Genomic DNA, 24,674 nt, shown 5'->3' with positions numbered 1-24,674 from the left:
CAAACAATCCCACATCCAAATCAACAACTGGATTGTGGGTGAAGCTGAAGAGGGCCAACTCCACCAACCACATCTTCCTCGGGCATCCGGCCTCCTCTCTTCTCTTCTCCTTCTCTCCTTCATCCTCCCTTGACTTTTCTCACGTCTCTTTCTTTTTGTTTTGCATTCTGACGAATTCAACTTTTTCTCTGTTGGTGGACCTTTTTCCCTCCTCCGCCTCAACTAATTCCATCCAGCCATCCCTTGCGGATCATCCTCCATCTTTCTTTTGGCTTTGTGCCTGCATTTTCGTTTTTGAGCCTTTGAACACTTGCGCCATAGAAGAAGCTCGTTTCTTGGCTTAACTCGATCGCTTCGGGACACCTGCAGATTGTCATACACGCACAGTCAAACGGTGAGATTATCATCCAGGGCCCTGGAAGCTGCAGTTTTTGTCAAGCACTCAACATCGGTACGAGATTCCCCCACATTCCTTCATCGTTCGCCGTGTCTCTGGCGTGGTGGATGTGCTTCGTCAACCCCTCCCATCCGCTCCCCAAACATCGCAAAACACCGTTTTTGGGAACGTCAACTAACCCCAATTTTCCATCCTCAGACTCTCCTCGATCCTTCAACGCGACATTTCTCCCAGAATCATCCGATCCCTCGAGTCTTGTGACCCTTTCTATGCTCGTGCTGGACTCTGGAACGGGAAATTTTACCACGTAACCTGCTGGTCCAACTTGACACAACCGTCTTAGATTCGGAAAGAATTGGGCACTGCCCAACCGAAGCCAGAAGGATAATTCATAATGTTACCGGTGTCGCGATCTGAACAAATGAGTTTCAACTACATCCCAACTACCCAGCCTATGTCGGGTACCTCGACGGGGCGCAGCTCCCCGAGTGATCTGTCTGGCTCTGGATCTGGGGGCGGAAGAACACCATTCGGAACTGCTCCGGGATCGATTGGTAGTTCGAGGCCGGGGGCTGGATCCCCTTCACACGATTTGGGGGCGCGTTTGTATTCAAAGCGGTAGGTTGGCTTCAGTGGAAACGAACGGGACTTGACTGACTTCCCGGCAGGGCTCGCGAAATTCAAGCACAAGAGGGTGTTTCTCCCAGCATCTGGGGTCCTCCTACCAGCGGCCATTCAACCCCACTTCGAGAAAACATTCCCGAATCACCCAGCCAGGATAGCTTCCCGGACCTGATGCCTACTACCAGTAGCTCAATGAACAGCCCCGGACGCCGCGCTCGTGCTGGAACCGTGCCTTCTCGCTTCCCCCCAATGGGCACACTCAACGAATTGGATGTCCAGCAGCCTTTGCTCTCGCAGACTTCACGACCAACACCTTCGACTAGTCCTTTTAGACCGCCTGTCTCTGGAATGGATACGGGTCATAAGGTTGCGAGCACCGCAGCTGGCCGTGATCCGGCCATGTTATCACGCCTTCGAGCTGGCTCGATGCCGCAGAGAAGCAATTTCTTGGGAGGGGCCGGTCCTTTCGGCCCATCCCTATTTTCAACCACCTGGTCGACGGGTCGTGAGCGAGCTACCACTTTGACTAGTATTCGATCTTCGGAAGGACCGACTTCGCCCAGTCATTCTTCATTCTCCAGGGACGGACTTGCAGATACCGATGTTAAGACGCTGGATTACCTTGGACTTGCTGAGACCCCTCAACAGGCGAGAGCTTCTCTTGCGCGCCCCTCAATGGAATCTCTGATGCAGCAACAGCAACAGCAGGCCTCTGCGCTCCCGCCACTCCTGGCTGAGTTGGCAATGATGAAGAACAACAATCGCTTCCGCTCTTACTCTGTCAACGCCAAGGAGAAATACGCCGACGATGAGGATCTCGAATATGAAAGCCGTTACTCTCAACTTCCCTCTGGTACTCTGACTCCGTCTGCTGCTGCAACTGCCGCTCAACTTGCTGCCACCCAGGCCCAAATTCATCAGCACAACCTTGCCGTCCAGGCATTTGCCAATCACGCATCTGTGAGCAGACCTCGTGCTCGGACTGCCGGTATCTTGGAGGCTCCTTCCCAGCGAAACAACATCCGCAATTATCTCGCAACTCCCTCTCGCCTCGACAACAGCTTCAGTGCTGCTGATCTAGGAATCCCGGAGAATGGTGAGTACGATGACCTCTCCGAGGCTGTTCAATTGATGGGACTCGGTGGTCCAGCCCACGCCATGGGAGTACGACAAGGTGAGGTTCTGGACGAGAACAACCAGGACGGTCCTACTCGGGCTCTGTGGATTGGCAGCATCCCCGTTTCTACAACTGTAACATCTCTTGAAGCAATCTTTGGACTTTACGGCAAGATCGAATCTACCCGTGTCCTCACGCACAAGAATTGTGGTTTCGTCAACTTTGACCGTCTGGACAGTGCGGTTCAGGCTAAGTCGTTGCTGAACGGCAAGGAGATCTTCCCAGGCGCTGGACCCGTCCGAATTGGTTATGCCAAGGTTCCTGGTGCTTCGGCCACAGGGACCCCTGGTGCGAATGGCATTCAGTCTTCCCCTACCCCTGACCCCCACTTCCGCTCAAACCTCGCATCTGCAGATGGAACGGATCGGGTGGATAACGTCAGCAGCGTTCCCCAGATTGCCGCTTTGGCTGATCTCCTTCCCGAGATGGTGCAAATCGTGCAAGAATTTGGTGCCGGTGAAGAGGATTCCGCAAATATCACTGCCAGCATTCAGACTTCTATCGCCTTCCAAGACTTTGAAGATGAGATCCCCTCGATCCCAGAGCCTAGTCAGTCCCGGATGTTTGATGCACCTCGTCTTCGTGACATTCGGAAGCGAATTGATAATGGTGCTTGCTCCATCCAAGAGATCGAAGAGACTGCCGAGGCCATGCTTCCTGAAATTGCCGAACTTGCGTCTGATTACCTGGGCAACACTGTTGTCCAGAAGTTGTTCGAATTTTGTTCCGAGATCACCAAGGAACAGATGTTGGCTCACATTTCTCCCCATCTTGCTGAGATTGGTGTCCACAAGAATGGTACCTGGGCTGCACAGAAGATTATTGATGTTGCAAAGACTCCTGCGCAGATGCAATTGATCATTGATGCCCTCCGTCCCTACACTGTTCCACTCTTCCTGGACCAATACGGAAACTACGTTTTACAATGCTGCCTCCGATTTGGCAGCCCCTTCAACAGCTTCATCTTTGAATCTATGCTGAGCCGCATGTGGGAAGTTGCTCAAGGTCGATTTGGTGCCCGTGCTATGCGGGCTTGTCTGGAAAGCCACCACGCCACCAAGGATCAGCAGCGCATGCTTGCCGCTGCTATTGCTCTTCACAGCGTACAGCTGGCGACCAATGCCAACGGAGCTCTTCTTCTCACATGGTTCCTCGATACATGTACATTCCCCCGACGCCGAACTGTCTTGGCCCCGAGACTTGTCCCCCACCTTGTCCACCTCTGTACCCATAAGGTTGCCTACTTGACCGTTCTCAAGGTGATCAACCAGCGCAATGAGCCAGAGGCCCGCGACATTGTTCTCAAAGCCCTTTTCTTCAGCCCTGGTGACGAAGTTTTGGAGAAGATCTTGAGCGACCAGACCTCTGGTGCAACCCTGATATTCAAGGTCCTGACTACTCCCTTCTTTGATGAGTCGATGCGATCCGAAGTTGTCAAGAACGTCTCCAAGGTTCTCACAAAGCTCAAGGCTTCCCCGAGCCAGGGCTACAAGCGTCTTATGGACGAGGTGGGTCTCTCTTCTCGTGGCAGCGGCCGTGAGCACCACCATGGAAGAGAGCACGGAGCCGGCCACGCCACTCCCGAGAAGTCGCAACGTCAATCCTCCCGGCAAGGAAGCACAGCTGGTTACCCAGCCCAACCTTCCATGGACCGCCAGTACAACGGACAGTTTGCTGCGAATATCGATTCCCGTCCCATGACCGCCGACCAGGCCAACCCTCCCATGGACCCCTACGCAAGCAACGGACTGAGCAACCACCTGAGCGGTTTCCCGCACCCCAACCAGGACCCCGTGAACCACCAGTACCAGCAGTTGCAATACCAGGCCTTCATCAACGCCCAGGCCCAAGCCCGTGGCCTTGCTCCCACCTACCCTAGTGCTCCAGGTGGCGCCTACGGATACCCCGGGTCACCAGCGATGGACAACCTGCGCTCCTTGCCCCAGCAGCCCGTTCAACTGTCCGCCTCCGGCCAGATGCTCAACCAGCCGAACTACCAGCAGTTCAGCCCCGGTCCCAACCCTCCCCAAATGTATGCGCAGTTCCCCCCGCAATACTACAACCAGGCCCAGGCCCAACCCGTGCAGGGCCAGCCGGGAGGAGGCAGACGTGGACGGGTGAGTTCTTTCTCGGATCGTCCGTGATCTGGTCGCCTGTAAAGGGGAATATATCAAACTAACATCCATCTGCCTGCCGCTAGCGCTAGCGTTGATCTTGATCTTTGATTTATTATTCGGTTCCGGTACGCTGTTTAATCAGATCTTCCATCTACATGTACAAACGTTCTTGATCATTTCTTCTCTTTTTTACTTTTATCTCTTTACTTTTTTCTTTTTATCATCTTTCTCATTTACTCTACCGTCCTTGTTTGTCTGTGTCTATCTAGCTATCTCGTTGTTGGTGTATCCGCATCTCGCCTCTTGCCCTTTTCTCTATTTTCCCCCATTGGACGCTGGTTCGCCGCTTGGGATCATGAGATCCGGTGCATAGGTCTGTTGAGGATATACATTAGGAGAGGCTGGATCCTTGGGGGTCTTGGGCATTCACGGGGATGATCTTTTTTCTTTGGTGGTAAAAAAAGTCTTTATTGATTGGGAGACTCCCTGTTCTTGTGTGTGAGTGTGTGTTTGTGTTTGTGTTTGTTTCTGGTTTTGTATCTTTCAGCGATTCTTTTTTTCTTAACTTTTCAATGACCATGTATCTTTGTGATCTTACGATGGGGTCTTCTTTTCTTGAGATCTGGTGGTTCAAGATCTGGTGTTGACTGAAGATTAGCAATCCATTTCATGAATTGTTTTGTTTATTTATAGATACAGGATTGAGCAATGTGTAGATGTTTATTTTTTGCTCCTGGGTTTGGATGTCAGATTAACTGAATATCCATGGATTGTTGATATCCATTTACTCTTCATCAAACACTTCAATTACATCGTTTCTCATCAAAGCCCTATAAACCAAGGCCTCGAAAATGAAAACAAGAACCAACCTCTAATTCCCCCGCCAGATCATGATCCCATAGGGATCCCGATCAGCAACACTAACAAGAACCTCCGCCTTCCCCTGGGCAGTATACAACTCCTTGACAACATCCGAAACCAGCCCCTTCTCAGCCCCAGAAGCCTCCTCGAAGCAAGCATCCCAGCCCTGATCCAGATCCTTCAGCAACTTTGGCTGCATAACAGAACGCAGATAGCCCCGCTCGGAGTTCGTATGCGAAAGCGAGATAACGACTGATCCACGCTCCGTAGCCGCCAACGCTTCATGGTGGCTCATCTCGCCCGTCAAAAGAAGGTCAGGGATCGGCCCGGAGCCCTTGAGGAGAACGCCCGATCCAGAGCCGGGGCACATGCCAACAGTCCGGATCTGCATCTCGTCTACTGACCGGCCCTGCGGCACGGCAATGGGGATCCCACCCGGCAGACCGATGCCACGGGCAACATTGTCGATCAGGGTGGTTAGGGGCTGGGCGTCGGTGAAGGTGACCAGACGGCCGGCACCGGCTGATTCGAAGCCCTCTGGGATGGAAGCGGGTGGGGATGGGTGGATTGTGCTGCGGGTGTGTTGGGGTGCTTGGGGGGAAGAAGCGTGGACGGCTGGGATGGGGGCTTCTGGGAATGAGGGTGCGGTGTACATGCTTGATGTGCAGTTGGCGATGGTGGCGTTTGTTGTGGAACTGGGCTTGAAGCTGCCTGTCACGACGTCGCAGAGCCAGTCTGCCATTCCGCCGGGGACGGTGTCGACTGCTGTGTGCGGGGAGTAGACGCTGATCCCATGCTGGGCTAGACGGAGCAGGGATCTTTGTTGGGTGTCGGCGGATGTGAGGGACTTGAGGCCGCGGAAAATAATTGGGTCTGTTGGGCTGGGTTAGTCGATCGTGGCTGATATTCTTCAATGGGGGATATGTGGGGGTATGTACGGTATGCCACGACGACTGAGCATTGCTTTCCAATGGCCTCGTCGGCAACAGCTGTTGTGAGGTCAATTGCGAGGAGGACGGAGTTCTTCTGTTTGCGGGACGAGTCGAAGGGAGCTTCGAGTAGCACTGCGATAGAGCAAGAGTTAGCAAACCGAAAGACCAGGGCTCGAATAGAACAAGCTCACATCCGGTGTTATCAAAGCTCTTGTCAGCCAATGCTTCAGGGTACCTGCATAAAAAGTCAACCAAGCTCATTACAATGCGGGGAGCTCTCAAACGAAGCGGGGGAGAACAAACAGCTTCCTCATCGAGGCCACCACAGCCTGGGTGAAATAAGAGGTGTGACTAGACATCGAAAGGATAGACATGGTAGAAGCTCGCCTCACAGCAGTGCCAAAGAGAGTCATCAAGGGTGAATCAGATTCCAACGTACGGAGTACGTCCACCATCAAGAAAAGAGCCCCGATAAAAGATAAACGCCACACACGTGCCACACCAGCCACAGCCAGCGCGAGCCTCTGAATTTGTAATAAACGCCAAACTCATACATCAAGTGTGAACCTCGGGAACAGCCTTTCAATTACCCCCTTCTCACCAACCTTGATGTTCTCCCGCGCCTCTTCCTTAACCGCACTGAGCAGAAGCTGTCGCTATCTTCTCCGCTCTCCCTACACTTTCAGCCCCAGCCGGGCAACCTCGCTTTCGCTTCCTTACACAACCACTCAACGGGCCTCGTTCTCCCTAACCGCGCGCTCGCACGCCGCTTTCGACGCCATGGCCGATACTTCTGGAATCACAGCCGACTCGCTGAAGATCAAGCTCATTGAAACGCTGCAGGCGCTGCACGTCGAGGTTGAGGATCTGTCTGGTATGGCGTCATAATCTGGAGAGACTGTTTCCGTTCGGCTACAGTATCCATTGGGATCGGTTCTGGGCTAATCTCTACGTGCTTTTTTCGTTATATAGGTGGCTGTGGACAGGCTTTCCAGGCCGTCATCGTCTCCCCCCAGTTCGAGAGCAAGACTATGCTTGCGCGACACCGTCTTGTTAACGCTGCGCTTAAGGATGAGATTGCTGCTATCCATGCTTGGACTCCCAAGTGCTATACCCCTGAGCAGTGGCAGGCCCTTGCGCAGTAGATCTGAACTTGCATGGAGTACATATACTGCTGGAGATGCAATTTGACGAACCATGAACACTTTTTTTTTCTTTCCTTCTCCCAGGGTCCCCGCTCGGAGGATTGCTCGGAAGGAATTAAAGTTATTGAAGTGGACGGACAGTGAGGAGCAACCGTCTTAATTGTCCATTCCGTTTATCCAGCGTCGTCCTTGGTTCGTGGTTACTGGCATCGGGTTATCGGGCGTTGGCCGGGTTGGAAGGGAATGGAAGTCAACTTTTGTACATTAATCGTTCTTGTACTACGAGTATAGTAGATGGAACCAATTTTAGGCCGTGGGCAATCATGTGTCAACTTTTCTTATTTTCTTACATAGCTTACTTGTATTTTGCCAGCGTTGTACAGGGATATATCTATGTTAGACTGGTCTATTTAACCGAGAACCTTCTCGGCGGTGGAAACTTAAGGGTGTTAGTGATACTCTGTCTCGATATAGTTTTTGATCTCGTAACATGGACATACCGTTCACACCAGTGTTGTCAGGCTCGACAAAGGCCTCCTTGACCTTGCCGTTCTCAACAAGAAGAGCGTAGCGCTTGCTGCGGTCGTTACCGAAGATAGCAGCGCTGTCGAAGCTCAGGTCCAGAGCCTCGGTGAACTTGCCGGAGGGGTCACCCAGGAAGCGAACCTGTTCAAACCATGTCAGTCACATCCCTACCACCTCATTGAAGCCAATTGATGGAGAACACATACACCGCTCTTGCCTTGGGGGTCGAGGGAATCAGCCCAAGCCTTGGTCCTATATGATAGATCACCGTCAACAAATGTCCGAACCACCAGTGCCACTCGATAGGTTCCGCTTACACAAAGGGGTCGTTGACGGAGATGACAAAAGCCTGACCGGCCTCCTTGAGCTTGGGGTGGTTCATGAAACCAGGAACGTGGGTGCTCGAGCAAGCAGGGCCTGGAAAATGTCAGTTTTGGACGTCTTTGGCGGGGGTGTTTTGGATTCCGAGCATGGCGTACTAAAGGCAGCGGGGGTTCCGATAATGACACCCTTGTTCTTGATCTCCTTGGCCAGGTTGATCTTGTTTCCGGGGGAGTTCTCGACGAGACAGTCGAGGTCGGGGATGGCGTCGCCTTTTTGCACGAACGCGGGCGCGGTGCTGTGGAAGAGAGAGGCTTGCGCGCGAACGCGGGGCACGTTGGTTGCGAGACGACGAGCGAACATGATGGATATCTGGTGTGAGAGAGGTTCTGGAGGGGAGAAAAGAAGCAAAGGGAGCTTGGACGGGGTTTCGTCATTTGGATCGACATGGACTTGCCTTATTCAGCATAGTCCGTCTCAGGCATTTCTCGAGGGTTCGAAGCACTGGGATTCCCTTGACTGGGCTGCTTTGCTTGTCAGTTGTCAGTACCAATGCTAGTGCCAGTGCCAATGCCAGTGCCAGTGCCAGTGCCAATGAAATGCCACCGGGAATGGAATGTGTCTCGACCATCACATAGTGAAGGAACTCCGCATAGCATAATCCTTTATTTGCATTGCTCCCGTCAAGGTCTCAGCCTTGTTTTTGCTTTTTTTCTCTCTTGTTTTTGCTTTTCTGCTCTATTGACGGATACGTTGATGGACGATTCGAACTCGTCCATAATACCACCCGATTTGGTCTCTACAGTGCGACCTACGGAGGCTATACCGCAGGTACCGCGAGTATATCAGAACCGCTACTAAGAACAGGGAGGACAAGGCCTCTTCGAATCGGATGATACCAAGTCATCTCCTATTCCTCCATGACGCAGTGGATCCGTGGCCTGTTGCACAGTCGATGTCCGTTCTCTAATGAGGATGCAGTCATCTTGAGCTTGAAGTGGAGATAGGAGGTGAGCGAGAGATGTGTTGTCCATTGTCTATGGGATATGAGGATCCGAGGGCTCTGAAACCGAACCTGAAAAGTGGGTAAGGAGTTCCTCAGAGATTAAAAACTGCCAGAGATTCAACCTAAGAACCAAAGTCCAAGACAAAGCAAACCAGTTCTTTCTTAATAATCGTTCTTGGCACCCATTTGGTCTCATTCGGAGGGCATGGTCCTCTGCGAAAAACTAAACCCAAATCCATCGCCTGTAGCCGTGTAGAATAAAAAGGGAAAAGGGTGAACATGCCAGATATTTGCCCCTCGTTGGTCCCTGAATAGAAAAACCCGACTCCTTGCATGTCAAATACTAAGAGAAATCTCCAAGATTCAAAAAAAAAGTCCATCGCAAGTCCCCCCCCCCCCCCCCCAAAAAGGACCTCCACAGTAACTTTGGTACTTGGCTCTACCGCCAAACTCCCCCATCTCAATTTTTCTCTTCTTCCACACTCTCACCCATCTTCACTTTTTTATATTTACTTCTTCGAGGGGACCAGACCTGTCTGTCCGGTCGCGACCCGTCTAGCCATGGAGGGCCAGACCTCTTCCAATCCCGCCCCCGCTGGGAACTCTAGCGACTTTGTACGTGAATCCCCCCCCCCCCTCTGAGGTAAGTTATCGGCTAACATGACCAGGTACGCAAATTATACAAGTGAGTCGCTTGGATGGCTGGGGGTCTCCAGTTATACTAATGATGAGTCTAGAATGCTGGAGGACCCGACCTACGCGTCGATTGTACGCTGGGGCGACGAAGGAGATAGCTTCGTGGTCTTGGAGGTAATGCGCCCGTGGCATGTGATGAAAAGCGAGGTCGAGGCTAACGCAACGTCGAATAGTGCGAGAAATTCACCAAGACCATCCTACCGAAACACTTCAAGCACAGTAACTTTGCCAGTTTTGTACGCCAACTGAACAAGTACGATTTCCACAAGGTTCGCCAAAACAACGAGGAAAATGGCCAGTCGCCATACGGGCAGAATGTAGGCTCCCCTATGCCACGATGGACGCAACTCCCCCCGCTCACACAGAATAGGCGTGGGAATTCAAGCACCCTGAATTCCGGGCGAACAGCAAAGAGTCTCTCGATAACATTCGCCGAAAAGCACCGGCGCCGCGGAAACAGACCCAGACTAACGATGACTCCGTGCCTACCCAACAAATCGACCTGCTCAACCAGCAGATCGTCGCCCAACAACAGCAGATCCAGCACCTCTCCGACCGCTATGCCCAACTCACAGTCGATCATCAGCTGATGCTACAGGAGGTGATGCGGGTACAGAAAACAGTTCTGAATCACGAAAATGTCATCCACCAGGTGATGGCGCACCTGCTCACGGTGGATCGCCAGCGTCGGGGGGACAACAAGGCCGCCGCGTTCCAAGCCGGCACAAACATGAGCCCATCCCAAGTGGGAGCCGTGGATGACGATCCGTCTTCCCCACTGCAGAATGCGTCGAAGCTGTTGAGCGACATGAATGCCGAAATGCAATTCAACATGAGTGGCGTCGACTCGATGAATGAACCCCCCAAAGCCGGAGTCGTTTCAACACCTACAATGGACCCAAATTCCCGAAATGGATCCATTCGCACATCGACAACTGCGCCCGCTAACCAAGCACTCGTTTACCCGAAGATGGCTGGCGACCTAGAGCAAGTGGTCTACCCGGTCGGCGCCACCAACGGCATCGATCCCATGTACAGCGAGCACATCAATAATGTTCCCTACCCCATGCCGGCTAAGCAGGATATCGATACTTCAGATGCTCGTCGGCAGTTTGCTGATAACCGCAAGAAGAGCACGAATGTGGACCCTGGCTGGGTGCGCAGCCCGCAGATCCTCCTGGTTGAGGACGACTCGACTTGCCGGCAGATTGGTGGCAAATTCCTCTACTCTTTCAATTGCGTGATTGACAGCGCGGTAGGTGTTCTTTTTCGGAGAGGCAAGAAAGCGAGTTTGGCTAATCAGTTGGCAGTTTGATGGTCTGGAAGCTGTGAATAAAATCCAAGGCGGCTCCAAATACGACCTTATTTTGATGGATATTATCATGCCCAACCTGGATGGTGTCTCCGCATGCCATTTGATCCGCCAATTCGACCGCACTCCTATCATTGCCATGACCTCCAACATTCGAAGTGACGACATCCAGCTCTACTTCCAACATGGCATGGACGACGTTCTGCCGAAACCATTCACTCGCAAGAGTCTCCTTGAAATGTTGGAACGACACCTGGACCATCTCAAGACCTCACCACGCGGTCCCATGGACCAGGTACCACCATCAGCCGCCGCAGTCACCATGGCTGCCGCCCAAAACTCGGCCACTCAGTCAATCAAGGAAGATAGTTCCCCAGGCCAATCGCCTGCAGGCTCCATGAGCAACTGGCAATCCCCCGGCCAATTTCAAAACATGCAAGCCGTTCCACAAAATATGCCTGCAGTGCAGGGCGCATACGTCACAGCACCTCAAGCGGCATACACCGTCGACCAAAACGGCATCCAATACCCAGCAGCGCCAGTCGCCGTGCCCACAGCCGGCCCCCCTCTCTCGGCCCCCTCATCGCCGCCAAATCTCAGACATGTCCAGCGCAACAGAAAACCCCAACATGCCCAAACGCCAACGGATGTACCCACAGCCTCAACCCATGCTTGCTGTGCAAGCAGGCCGTCCAGGCTGATCTGATCTAATCCACGACCAATTGATTTATCCACCTCATTTTTTCTTTCCCTTGCTCCTTTCCTTCTCTCTCTCGCTCCATCTCTCTCTCTATCTCTCTCTCTCCTTCCCGCCTGTCTATCTCTCACGATTCCCACTTGTTTATAACGAGGCTTCCAAGTCGTACATTGGCCGCTTTTAGCGGATCTTGTCATTGTCTCTCCACCCCATTTTACAGGTTACGGCGTTGGTGGCTTTGCTTTACTGGTTCTGGGGTGGCGTTCGAATTGCGAACAGCCCGCTGCGGACTTTGGAGTCCTGCGTCTGCTATATCCACCGTGGGGGGTTCTATACATCCACCTCCTACGAGATTGTTTTCGCCCGGTACATATATTTACGAACATATTTTTGTCACTTGATTGTGTCCAGATGATGCGTACAGTACGTAAAGACCGCGTCGGCGTAGGGGGGTCGGGGGTCGGGTTTCGGACCTTGGAGATCCCTGGATAGCATGAGACATGACACGCCATACAGTACCTTGCAAATCACCACACTAGTACGGAGTACTGTACAATCGGGGTCACCTGGATCCGATAAGGGGTTTCGTCTGCATATGCATCCTCGACCCAATAATTCAGTGCCAATAATTGACAATTCCAATTCATCTTTCGGCGTTGCCGCGTGTACGGAGTCCACGTCGGCGGGTTCGCAATTTTCACACCCGAGATCCCGAGTACCAAACACCGCAGCATTTAAGCATCGGATCTCTAATTCTCCAGAATGGATCGGCGTAAACAATCAGAGTCTAGGCCCGTCGAGATTCCGACTATTTTCGGAGGGCCTGGACCACGCGGGGAGTTCTGGACCGCGACTGGATCTGTGGCTGGTGGAAGGGTGTGGCGTATTAGGGTTTGGGCGGTTTATAAATTAGGGTTGATGAGGTTATTTGTATAGAAGAGTGGTGAGTGGTGAACACTGCCTCACCTCTGAACTATGAAGTTGGCATTTAACTTGACTTTAACAGTTCTTTCAAGTCTGCGTATCAAATCCAATATGCACCGTACTCCTTTCCACGCCCTCATATCATACCATAAACTCCCCTTTGCATGTTTTCTTTTCTCGTCCCTCCAACTGACCCCTGAGTAAGTGAAGACCCTATTCTTAGATCCACCACTCACCCCTAGCATCCCTACCCTAAGCTTCCCCTCTCCTCCACCTCCTCACCCAGCGACTCTCCATAATCCGCACCCCCTTAGCCCCCCCCGTCATCCCCTGAACATCCCCCAACAAATCATCAACAAAAGTAAAAAGAAAGTAACCCCATTGTATCAGAGCAACCTAGTAATCATCCCCTAACACCCCCATCCCAACCCCGAACCAAAGACCCCTGTATCCCCAGAATCAGCGACTACAGAGCCTAGATGGGCGTTGGAATTGAACTTGGCGATTTCGTCGTTGAGTGCGGTTAGCGAGGCTGTTTCCGAGGTCCATTTCTTATATTGCTGATTTTTTTCGGGGCTGGTTTGGGAATTCTTGGTTTCTGGGGTTTGTTTCGTATATCTGGGATTTGGGGTGCTTTGGGATGGGGTTGATAACTTTATATCGTGGAGGGGTGGTTGTTGGATTTAGAGGTTGCAAGTTAGTTCTCTGGTACGTTTGAGAAGAGGTTTAGGCCTTTTTGGGTTTTTTGTTTGAATGGTTTTAGATAGGAGTGAGTTGATTTTGAGATATGATTTTGAGATATGATTTTGAGATATGATTTTAAGATATGAATGGAGACTAAGTGATGTTGGCATGATTGGATGAGATGGACTTAATAGAGGTAGTAGCTCCCTCGTCATCGTGAATAGAGTGGAAATAAGTCAGACTGAGAATCATCGGTTCTGAGTCTGCGTCGTCGAATTCAAGCTCGATGAAGCCTCCCAGCTTGTCGTGTTTCAAGCTGGACTTTCTTGATTGAAAGGTTTGCACTGACTCGGACTTTTCTATCTAGCAATTTGCGATCAACGTCTAGATGATCTGGTTTAGACTTTGTCACGAGATCGTCTCTCAAAATCATAACGGCTACTGTGGACGGTTTGTAATGAATCGGGACATTGACACCAATGTCGCGCATCTCTCGGAATTCTCGCTCGCTTTCCATAACCACTGGGACGAGGATAGCTGGATCAGGCTTGTCTGCCGTTGGAGGCTGTACGCTCATACATCCTTTTGTGAGAACATCGGTGAAATCAATAAATTTTGTGATTTCTGTCAGGACATTTTCCCAACGCCAGACGGAGGGAATATCAGTGTGAGTGGTTTGGGTCCGGGATTGACTAGTAGAGTAGCTCAAAGGAATGTAGCATAGGGCCGTTTATCCAGTCACTTGTCATAATACTAGAGACCACTTTAGAAACTGGTTCTTTTTCTCTCCGAATAGACAGCTTGGATCTTTTCGTGAGCTTCTCGATAATAATAAATGGAGAGCACATGCATGGGCCGTCCACTCTGTAATCTTCGGCGATGAAGCCATCGTTAATTCAATCAATTAGAACATCGGCAGTACTTCCTCTGTAGCTTCAAAGGGGGCCAGTCTTGGATTGAAGTGGAAGAGGTGAAGTTGAGTGCTTGATCACCAGCTCACGGGCTGAACAAGATACTGGGACCACAGCAGTGGAGCTTCAAAGACGTGACACAATGGATGAAAGAAAGCACTAGAAAGACAGGAAGAAGAGAAAGAAGAAGAGAAGGAAGAAAAGAAATGCAATATTATTAGGCCTGTTCTTGGGGTCATTGTATCAACATAATCCAAGTGAGCCTTATTCGTGTGCTCGCGTCAACAGGTCACAGATCTACAGATGAATATGGGATAGAGATACTTTCATGATCTGAAAAGGCTAAATTATACCCGGGAGATGTGATAAATTATCGATTGTTCAAAACATCACGGCAGGTCGGATTATATTGATGCCTGATATTTATGCCCGACAGCAATGTCTGCCTGAGGCATGATTTGCTATAGTTGACAAAAGTGCAAACAAAGCAAACAGGTGGGCAGGATGACTCCGATGCTTTTTTGTGCCCTCCCTTTGATAGATCGGTGCTTCTTTTTGTCTATTATTATTCTTGGTTCGCAAAGCACGCCTTTTGTCTCCGGTGATAGCGCGCAGCTTTTTATTTTGCTCCATCTTGGTTCCTAAGCGTTGATTCTGCGAGGTACGTTAGCCCTGTTCGTTTCCATTCTTGAATTTGTCGAAGGGACCAGCGATTGAGATAGCGATTGCATGTGATTGCCTGGCTGACAGACTGCTCGTTTTATAGCCATGGCTCCCAACAAGAAAGGCGCACAAAAGCCTAAGGCGAATGCGGCGGAGGAAGTGGAAGAGACCTTCCAGGCCGTGGTATGTCAAGCAAATCGACGCGGTGTTTGCGCTGAACCCGCTGTACCGGTATCGCGACAGGAATACTCATTTTTGACGCTATTAGGTCCTTGCCGATACCTTCGAGACGAGATTCGAGCCCTTCACCCGCGAAAAGCCTAGGGTATGAACCCTTAACCTACCCATGAACGCAAGACCTGAGGAATAACGAAACAAATTGCTAGTGTCTTCTGCCGCTCGCCAACACACCCCTCATCGAGTATACTCTTGAGTTTTTGGCCAATGCAGGCGTAGAGGAGGTCTTCCTCTACGGCGGAGCGCATTCGGACCAGCTAGAGAAATACATCAAGTACGGCGAGCCTTGCACACTGCATCTGGTACACACAGCTGACCCATATGACTAGTGCCTCCAAATGGAGAGCCCTCTCTTCCCCCTTCAAGCACCTGAGCTTCCTCAAATCCACATCCACCTCCGTTGGCGACGTGATGCGTGATTTGGACGGCAAGCACCTCATCACCGGAGACTTCATCGTGGTAAGCGGCGATGTGATCAGCAACCTGCCTATTGAAGGCGCTCTCGCTGCACACAGGGCCCGTCGGGAAACGGACAAGAACGCAATCATGACCATGGTTCTAAGAGAAGCCGGCCGCAACCACCGAACGAAGTCCACCTCCACTTCGCCCGTGTTTGTCATCGACCCTACCAAGAACCGATGCGTTCACTACGAGGAGATTAACCGCAGTCCCGACTGCACCGAGCAAGCCCGGATCACCATCGAAGCCGAGACCATTCTAGAATTCCCCGAGCTAGACATCCGTCAGGATCTGATCGATTGCAGCATCGATATCTGCACCCCCGACGTGCTCAGCTTGTGGTCCGATAGTTTCGATTACCAGACTCCTCGGAAACAGTTCTTGTACGGTGTTCTGAAGGATTACGAGCTGAACGGCAAGACTCTTCACACTTACATTATCAATGACAACTATGCTGCGCGTGTGCGCAACCTCAAGGCCTACGACGCTATCAGCAAGGATGTCATTTCCCGCTGGGCTTACCCCCTCTGTCCTGACACGAACTTACTTCCCGGTCACAGCTACAACCTCCGCAAGGGCAGCTTGTACCAAGAACAGGGCGTGACACTTGCGCGCTCTTGTCTCATTGGCCGTCGCACGGTCATCGGCCAGGGAACCAGCATCGGAGACCGGACTACCGTTTACAACACGACTCTCGGCCGCAATTGCAAGATTGGCCGCAACGTCAAGCTGGACGGTGCGTACATCTGGGACAACGTCGTCATCGGCGACAATACCGACGTGCGCGGAGCCATCATCGCCGACGGCGTTGTCATTGGCAAGAACTGCAACATCGCAACGGGCGCGCTGATCTCCTTCGGCGTGAAGATCGCAGACGGCATCTCCGTGGAGAGCGGCAAGCGCATCACGAAAACCAAAATGGACGGCAGCAGAGCCGAGACCGACCCCGCCGTCGTTGGCGAAGGAGGTGAAGGCTATGAATTCGTCCACGGCGAAGAGGACGACAGCGACGACGATGACGAAGACAACGAGAGCATCGCCTCGTCAGGACTCATCTACCGCATGCCTGCCCTCTCCCTCTCATCCGCCTCCATCTCAACTCTATCTTCAGAAATATCACAGGGATCCTGGCCACACTCGGGCCGTAGCAGTTTCTCCACAGACCATGAAGAGCAAGATAACTTCCACCACGACGCCTCGGCAAGTGTATTCGACAGTCTGCGCGAAGGCGTCTCCGCCGACGTCGTCCAGCTCGAGCTTGTCAGTCTGCGCATGACAGCCAACGCATCGGACAATCAGGTCCGCCGCGCTATTGTCTCTTCGTTCATGAAGCATATCCAGCAGGTGATGGAAGCGGGCAAGGGCGCTGGTCAGGCTGTGAGTGAGGTGTTTACGAAGTACAAGGAGGTTGTGGAGCGGACGCTGTTCGATCGCCAGAAGGAGCAGAAGAAGGATCAGGTTGATTTGTTGCTTTTGCTTCAGCAGGATCTTGTCCATCGCTCCAAGGGCGATACTGTCTTGCTGTTTACTGCCAAGAGTCTTTATGAGCTTGAGCTTGTTGACGAGGAGGCTTATGACCAGTGGTGGAATGATGAGCGGTCCAGTGCTACTGAGGAGATGCGGACTGTGCGTGGCCAGGCTCAGCAGTTTGTCGAGTGGTTGGCTGAGGCCGAGGAGGAGAGCAGTGAGGAAGAGGAGAGTGAAGAGGAGGAAAGTGATGATGAGTAGATACCATGTTATGTGCAACCAAAATTATGATTCTTTCTTCAATGTTTACTCATCGGATTTCAGCTGTTGGGGGCATAGTAAAGAGTGACTTGGATATTATCAGCAAGTCAAAGGTAATTTGCCGATGAACTAAAGATTTCTGACACTGCCACTTCGCACCATGCCTTTGCGTGCAGCCTCCAGCGTCTATGCTTATTTATGATGAATATTAGAAGATATGCTGGTTCGAGTACGATAGATTACAGTTCGACAAGACCAACAACTATGTAGCAAGAGTAAATGAGAACAAGAGATCTCAAAAGACTGATTTGAAATGAGAAGGATATCCTAATGGCAAAGGTAACAAACAACAAAAGAAAAAGTCTCGAAGAGGCACAAGACAATGAAGTGATAAAATGTCCCAAGTAGAACATCAGAGGGAGAGCGAGGAAAGCCTTGAATGTCTGAGAAGCCTTCACTTTACAACGCAGCTCGAACAGGTTCGTAGATGTAGGAAGATTGTGGTGAGTATCATTTTGGAGACGATAGGGAGAGAAACGAAGAAGGACAATAATGAGACCGGGGTAACGCAACCAGAAACCAAGCCCCCGAATGATAGAACGAGAAAACAGAAAGAAAGAAAAAACAAAGAGATTGGTGGTATCCGCATGTGAGGCCTTCGCGAAGTCAAGGATGAGTAGAGATAGTCCCAGGTGGCTTGATTACAGGTCAATCAAGCTACCTCCACGCTGTTGCTGCTGCTGACCGCCCCAGGGGTTGTTGGTAGGCTGCTGCTGCTGGGCAAAGCCGGTCTGCTGGGGCATGCCTGTGAATTGCTGACCAAAGAATGGGTTGTTTCCGGTAGGCGTTGCGTGTAGTCGGTCCAGACCCTGACCGGCAGAGTTGACAAATGTGCCAGGAGCCGTGTGCTGGGCGGGAATCCGAAGATCTCCCACGTTTCCAAAGGTGTCCTGGCCTTCGCCTGATCCGAGAAGTGCGTTCAGACGTGCATGGTGAGGATCCTGCGACATGGGGGGAGTGCTCTTGGGTGGCTGTGGGGCTTGGAAGCTGGCAATTGGGTTGTGTTGGGAGGGTTGGTTGAACGGCTTGTTCATACCGTACTGGTTCGAGTTTGCTTGGTTGAACTGGTTGGTTGCGTGGTCCTCTGCCAAGGAGTTGAGAGTTGGAGGTCCAGTCTGCGCAGGGTTATTGAACTGGGTCTGAGTACGCTGGGCAAAGGGGTTGTTTGATCCGGTTTGCATGGGCTTCAAGGCATCCGCTTGCTGTTGCTGTTGGTTGCCAGCCCATGGGTTGTTGCTTCCGGCCGACGGGTAGTTCTCCTGGGGCTGCTGTTGTTGCGATTGCTGCGCGAAAACATCACCACCGCCGTAAGGGTTGTTGGGGTTGAATGCGGTTTGCTGAGGCTGAATAGTGGCCTGCGGTTGCAAAAAGTTGTTCTGAGCTTGGCCGTACGGGTTCTGGTCAAAGCCCGAGGGCTGCTGCTGCTGGTAGCCATTGGCGTACGGGTTGTTCATGCCGGTAGGTTGGTTTTGGAATCCTGTTGGCTGGGCATACTGATTGTTCAAGAAGCCGGTCGTCATCGGCTGCTGCACATTGATGGGGTTGCCGAACCAATCCACAGCACCCTGTTGTTGGTAGCCCTGGTTATAACCGGTTGGCTGGACTTGGGCTGGAGTGTCGTCGAACAGAGAATGCGCGTTGCTCTCCTCCAATTCACGCTTGCGGAGGTCTTCTTCTTCCCTGCTGAGCTTGATAGCCTTGGCCAGATCCTCGTCATTCTCGACTCCCGAAGTTTCCTTGGCCCGTCGCCTGCGCTCTTCCTCGGCTTCGTTCTTGCTGGCTTCAATGGCCAAACGGTACTCGGTATCGTCCTCATCTTCTGGGTTGCGTCGGCGTCGCTCCCGGCGTGGGGGTTCGCCCCCGGAATTTCCATAGCCTTCGTCGAGCCCACTAACACGAGTCTTCCAGAGCTTTCGGTCGGATCTTTCGCTGCGCAGTCGGTCTTCGTCCAATACCAAGGCGGTCAATTCTTTTGCGGCCACTCGAACTATGATCCACACGTCAGTAATGCGACTTCTCCGGGCGCAAAGACAACTTACCATTCTGGCCAACATCCCTTCCTTCCTCATCGACGTATTGGAACTCACGCAGAGTCTTGATAATATAGACGTTTTTCCGTGCCCATGTCACCACCAACTCTGAGCCTTCGTGAAGACAATAGTCCAGGACCTTGAGTGACTTCAGCACGTGTCGCCAATTCTTGCCCTTGTCGTTCAGTCGCTTGTCGAGCATGTCCATGATTTCGTAGAACTCGTTCGGGCTATTATACAAATGACGTTAGTGGTACCCACACAATTGGGCGCAGATCGGTCTTACCTCCCGAAAGTCATGGCAGCAATCTCGGACATGTCGGTTCCCGTAGGACCCCAGGGGTCATTGCTTGTGGCTGTAAGATATGAAAATCAGCGTCCTTGGTCTATTGCATGCGGGGTGGATAGAGGGGCGCATTGCAGCAACCCCGGGCAAACAGGGGGACAGGCCACGAATACAGCCATTCTGCAGATGCGCCCAGACTTTTCTGTTCATCCAGCCACTCGAGAGGAATAAGAGAGCTCGTACCATTTCGGACCTTGACTTGCACCGAGGAATACCCCTTTGTGACGTTCTTCACACTGCGCACGACTTTGGACATGGTGTCGGTTGTACAGTTGCAGGAAATGGGGGATAGACGTAATGGATCGTAGTCGCAGCGTAGAAGTATTCGACGCGAAGGATTGTCGCCGGAGAGTTCAACTGCCAAGCACACGGACTCTCTTTCTCCGAATCGCGGCCCAAGATGGTGGTCAAGCGCGTTCTCTCAACTCCCGTTTCGTCAGGGGAGGCAAAGTGACTCTTCTAGGGTAAGCCGACTCTGAGTCGTGTTCTGAACAGCGAGGGTAATGGAGATGGAAGATGGAAGAGTGAGAAGGAGAGGGGAGTGTGGCTGCAACGGGGGGAAGAGGCTTGGCAGTGACGAAGCCAGATGTACCGGCTACCGTTCCAACTCTACGGAGCGACGATCTACACGCGCTCTCGTTTAGCTTTGAAAGGCAAAGATGAATAAGGATGGAGTGGGAATTTTGGAGTCATATTTCTCACGGAAATTAAGCCCCAAATCAGCGTACCAAGGCTATTTGCCTGGAGCCATCAGAGACCGTCCTAAGTAGCCTATACTTCCACCAGATAATGTCCATACGCGATTACCTCGTGGCCGGAGATCCGGTCTTGTCCCTTGCCTCAATTGTGAGGGCTCCAGATTCTAGAGCTGCTCTCTCCAAACTGGACCACAGAACCCCAAACTCCCGATCTGCAGGGTTCATCGAAGACCCGAGCAGTTCCAGACCCTGAAACCTGTTGATGCGCTGAGCACCGCCACTTGTGGCAATGGAGTCGGGCCGCGTAAGAGCCTTGGTCATGGACTGTCAGGCAACAGGCAATTGGGTTCTAAAGAGGCTAAGCTGCGGAACACGGATTCTAGAGCCAATAGCCAATTGAGAATCGCGAGAGGAAAGAGGAAAAAGTACGAAAGACAAAGAACATACATAGTACGGGGAGGCACGTGGCACTTTGGCTACGTCACTGTAGACCACCTTAAATACGAGCACTGGCAGTCTCCAAGTTCTACACTGACGATATTTTCACTGGAATGACACCGGGTGTTATAAAACTTGATAATTTGTTAGGAAAATAAGAGCAATATGATTATCAAACCTGGTATTGAAGGTGGTGTTCTAGCTGCCTCAAGGTGTACCACTCGTTTACGTGATCCGTTAATGAGAAGGTTGTTTGACCCATTAAAGATATTCTAGCGACATGTGAAATGCAATTGAATACGTGGATATCCATAAAGGGAGCGCCTTGCTATGAATAATGGTCAATGAGATAGTTAATGGGCTACCAATGATCAACGATCAAATATTGACAAGCATTGCCTGATATACCGTTATGTTAGACATTGACGGCCTCCTGTATCCACATCCCTATACTAAAACATTGATTTAGTTGCAAATATAGCATTTAGCATGTCTAGCAGAGCGATAAGGGCGATCGTATGCATAGCAAATACTTCATCCGTGTAGCTCTTCTTTGTGTCAAAACTAGATATATATCCCACAGAACAATCGTTTCCATTGCTGTACACACCTCAAACTTAGAATTTATCAGCTCATGTTGCCATTCTCTTCGTACTTCTGTTTGACTCGAGCCAGTTCATACCGAAAGGCTTTTATTTTTATCCTCCCAGTCTAAGCTCCGAGTTTCTAACCATGCAGTCTAGCCAGGTACGATGCCATGATGGGCGTGGTGAAGATAGCGAATCAGCTGCTGAGCTTCGGGGGGCAAACTATTCAAAGCCGGTCATTATAGGTCTATATGGTCTTCCGGGGTCTGGAAAATCATTTCTATTAGCTCAGTTGGGGCGAAACCTCAATGACAACTTTACATGTCATGATGGCAGCCAGGTCATTGCAGCTGTGACTCCAGGAGGCCTCGAAACATTCAAAAGCTTGAATGAAGATCAGCAGATCGAGTATCGCGAGCGTGCCATGGCCAAGGTGAAACAGGAATGTTGTGAGACTGGGAAATGTGCCATAGTCGCCGGGCATTCGATGTTCTGGGCCGAGGAAGAGCAAGATGGTCAAATGGTTTGCACGCCAGCTGATCTCAGGACGTATACTCACATCCTGTATCTGGATATCCCGCCTGAGGTTATCGCGGAATATCGGATGAATGATGTGAGACGGAACCGTCCAGATGCCTCAATCGCTCATTTGGCTAGATGGCAGAAAGCCGAGAAAGAGAACTTATTCTGCCTTTGCAGATCGAACGAGATCCTTTTCATGACCTTGTCCCAATACCAGACATCTTTGCACAGCCTTATCCCTCTCCTTCAAGACTTACACAAGCATACAGAAGACTTCAACACCGCGCTCGCCGAGCAGCAGATAGACCAGTTCATTACCACTAGCTCCAATCCACCAGAGACAGTGCTAGTATTCGATGCCGATAAGACACTGGCTCCACAAGACAGCGGCATCGTATTTTGGGAGCGGGACCCTAAATCTCCTACCATGGAAGCCGGCAGCTCCCCGTTGAAGGAGATCTTCAGCAGCCCTCTGCAGTATTCGTACACTGCATTCCGTCAAGCGACACTACTGTACGAGGCAGCGATGAGCAACACCGTCTTCGAAACTCGCTGTGGGGAAGTGGCAGCCAAAATCAAAATGTACGCAGAGTTCGTGGACCTGTTGCAGCTAGTAAAGGGCCAGACCCATGTTGGTGCACTTGTGGTTACCTGTGGACTCCGTCGAGTTTGGGAGAAAGTCCTCGAGGCAGAGGGAATATCGCAGACGGTAAAAGTCATTGGCGGAGGACGCATATCGGATGGAATTGTTATGACACCAGCATTGAAAAAGGCACTGGTGGAACGCTTGCGGAACCATGGTAAAATGTATATCTGGGCATTCGGAGATAGTCCACTAGATCTAGGAATGCTAATGGCGGCACACCAAGCTGTCGTCGTGACGGGTCAAGAAAACACGAGAAGCCGCAGTATGGACGAAGCTTTAGCGGCGTGCATCAGAAAGAACGGGTTTCGACCGCGACAGGTTCTTCTGCCCCCCTATACAGCGCTTCGTCTCGATGCATCTCGGTTGCCTGTGGTATACTTGACAGAGCAGTTCTTCATGGCTTCGCTGTTCTTTCGCCGCCAACCCCTTCATGTTCTTCATGCTACAGAGTCCTCTGCGGCCAAATTGCTCATGACTCCAATGCGCAATGCAATGCTATCGGGTCCAGTGCTACGGGAATTTCATCGCCGAGTCGGATGGTACCTTGCTATAGAATATTGCACGCAGATTCTTGGCATCGAAAACTACCCAATCGATCATGTTCAGGGCCACCAGACCAGTGGCTATCAAGTTATGCACGAGAAAGAGACCTTGATTGTGCCCCTGATGCGTGGTGGCGAGCCAATGGCCTTTGGAGTAAATGATGCCTTTCCCCTTGCCATGTTCCTACATGCGAAGGTGACGAGTGATATCAGAACCGATCATCTACGGAATTGCGCCACTGTCATACTTGTTGACTCAGTGATCAACACTGGCGAATCAATCTTGGAGTTTATACAGCATATCCGGAGCCTAGATTCCGCTATTCGCATTGTGGTGGTTGCTGGTGTAGTCCAGGCGCAAAGTGTATCTTCGAGCGAGATTGCGTATGAACTTAGTCGATTTCGACGGCTGTCTTTCGTTGCACTTCGGCTTTCGCAGAACAAGTTTACCGGAAAGGGAACCACCGATACCGGGAATAGATTGTTTTCAACCATCCATTTAGCTTGAGATTAGGGTTAATGGTTAGTTGGAGGGATAAAGAAGTTCGATTTTCTTCACTAATTACCCCCTTTGGCCTGTCCGTCAACGAGATTCCTCAATTTTCAGTTTAAATGCCTATCAATAAAGAATTACTAAATTTATTGATGTTTATATTAACATATCAGTAACTTACTCTGGAGTTATCTTATTGAATTTTGGTAGGAGCAACTAGCAAGGTTTATTTGCTGTTACGTCACAAGTCCGCGACACCCAGATTGTTCAACTATAATAGGACGTCTCTTCTAATTGAGACAATGAATCATATAGTAGATCTGATGAACAATCTGGTTATCTGCGGCCAATCGTGAGGATTTAATTTTCTGAACATCGGACACCAATTCTGTCTGCACTGCACTCCGACACAGGCAGTCACATGTATACTTCAAATTCCAATCTCTAGTTTCAATGCGATCGGTCAATTATATAGCTAGATCAGTAAATATAGGTCCGACAAGATGCACAGTTGCAGATCTGGGGCCCGAGCCGAGTGTAGCTTGAAAATGTGAGTTAGGCATAGATGAGTAACTCAAATGGTAGGCATCAGTTGGTGCAAGTGCCAACCTGAAGTCTGAGTATGCCTAAACTTTATTGAAGCAAAATCGAAACTGTTTTGACATTGTACTAGAGCTTGATATCCCTCGTTCTGGTTCCTGGGTACACCTTGACGGACATGGATTTTGTTTTGTGGATCTAGAATAACAACATCTCGATCGATTGGAATTCCAATTGATCATGGGATATGAGCACAGATATTTGGGATTAAAAATTTATCAAAGCTGAGGCCGATTTGAAACTGAGGCTGACAGTATGTTCGGAAGAAAAGTGGTGGCGTTTTTAGTCCAGTGGTT

General features: G+C 51.0%; 9 protein-coding genes across 9 annotated transcripts; 5 read left to right on the top strand and 4 right to left on the bottom strand.

Annotated features, from left to right (window-relative positions):
• Window positions 1-791: 791 nt before the first annotated feature.
• Window positions 792-4,342, top strand: N7511_005512 (putative RNA binding protein Jsn1; the record flags this gene model as incomplete). The annotated part of the gene is made up of 2 exons (XM_057127889.1): window positions 792-1,015; window positions 1,066-4,342. 2 exons carry the CDS (start codon window positions 792-794, stop codon window positions 4,340-4,342), a joined length of 3,501 nt encoding a protein of 1,166 aa, XP_056984406.1.
• An 844-nt stretch (window positions 4,343-5,186) lies between these two features.
• On the bottom strand, window positions 5,187-6,482 carry N7511_005511 (Nif3-like dinuclear metal center hexameric protein; the record flags this gene model as incomplete). Its single annotated transcript, XM_057127888.1, has 4 exons — window positions 5,187-6,049; window positions 6,115-6,240; window positions 6,300-6,343; window positions 6,412-6,482. 4 exons carry the CDS (start codon window positions 6,480-6,482, stop codon window positions 5,187-5,189), a joined length of 1,104 nt encoding a protein of 367 aa, XP_056984405.1.
• Window positions 6,483-6,687: 205 nt separating this feature from the next.
• Window positions 6,688-7,253, top strand: N7511_005510 (BolA family protein; the record flags this gene model as incomplete). The annotated part of the gene is made up of 2 exons (XM_057127887.1): window positions 6,688-6,982; window positions 7,081-7,253. Coding segments are annotated over 2 exons (468 nt in total), but the record flags the coding sequence as incomplete, so codon positions are not given.
• A 410-nt stretch (window positions 7,254-7,663) lies between these two features.
• Window positions 7,664-8,462, bottom strand: N7511_005509 (peroxiredoxin family protein; the record flags this gene model as incomplete). The annotated part of the gene is made up of 5 exons (XM_057127886.1): window positions 7,664-7,692; window positions 7,754-7,919; window positions 7,985-8,030; window positions 8,096-8,195; window positions 8,258-8,462. 5 exons carry the CDS (start codon window positions 8,460-8,462, stop codon window positions 7,664-7,666), a joined length of 546 nt encoding a protein of 181 aa, XP_056984403.1.
• Window positions 8,463-9,666: 1,204 nt separating this feature from the next.
• On the top strand, window positions 9,667-11,819 carry skn7 (uncharacterized protein; the record flags this gene model as incomplete). Its single annotated transcript, XM_057127885.1, has 6 exons — window positions 9,667-9,720; window positions 9,774-9,790; window positions 9,843-9,915; window positions 9,975-10,118; window positions 10,172-11,056; window positions 11,112-11,819. 6 exons carry the CDS (start codon window positions 9,667-9,669, stop codon window positions 11,817-11,819), a joined length of 1,881 nt encoding a protein of 626 aa, XP_056984402.1.
• Window positions 11,820-15,097: 3,278 nt separating this feature from the next.
• N7511_005507 (translation initiation factor eIF2B catalytic subunit epsilon) lies at window positions 15,098-17,416 on the top strand (the record flags this gene model as incomplete). Its single annotated transcript, XM_057127884.1, is given in 4 exon segments — window positions 15,098-15,175; window positions 15,261-15,317; window positions 15,379-15,531; window positions 15,542-17,416. The coding sequence occupies 4 exon segments, from the start codon at window positions 15,098-15,100 to the stop codon at window positions 17,414-17,416; spliced, it is 2,163 nt and encodes a 720-aa protein (XP_056984401.1).
• Window positions 17,417-18,117: 701 nt separating this feature from the next.
• N7511_005506 (epsin) lies at window positions 18,118-20,108 on the bottom strand (the record flags this gene model as incomplete). Its single annotated transcript, XM_057127883.1, has 4 exons — window positions 18,118-19,463; window positions 19,516-19,736; window positions 19,793-19,862; window positions 20,036-20,108. 4 exons carry the CDS (start codon window positions 20,106-20,108, stop codon window positions 18,118-18,120), a joined length of 1,710 nt encoding a protein of 569 aa, XP_056984400.1.
• Window positions 20,109-20,655: 547 nt separating this feature from the next.
• On the bottom strand, window positions 20,656-20,871 carry N7511_005505 (uncharacterized protein; the record flags this gene model as incomplete). Its single annotated transcript, XM_057127882.1, has 1 exon — window positions 20,656-20,871. One exon carries the CDS (start codon window positions 20,869-20,871, stop codon window positions 20,656-20,658), a length of 216 nt encoding a protein of 71 aa, XP_056984399.1.
• Window positions 20,872-21,720: 849 nt separating this feature from the next.
• N7511_005504 (uncharacterized protein) lies at window positions 21,721-23,793 on the top strand (the record flags this gene model as incomplete). The annotated part of the gene is made up of 1 exon (XM_057127881.1): window positions 21,721-23,793. One exon carries the CDS (start codon window positions 21,721-21,723, stop codon window positions 23,791-23,793), a length of 2,073 nt encoding a protein of 690 aa, XP_056984398.1.
• Window positions 23,794-24,674: the final 881 nt, after the last annotated feature.

The sequence above is a fragment of the Penicillium nucicola genome (assembly GCF_028828085.1).
Source record: "Penicillium nucicola strain IBT 29836 chromosome Unknown utg000005l, whole genome shotgun sequence".
In the NCBI taxonomy this organism is placed as follows: Eukaryota; Fungi; Ascomycota; class Eurotiomycetes; order Eurotiales; family Aspergillaceae; genus Penicillium; species Penicillium nucicola.
This window is presented reverse-complemented; position numbering and strand designations above follow the sequence as displayed.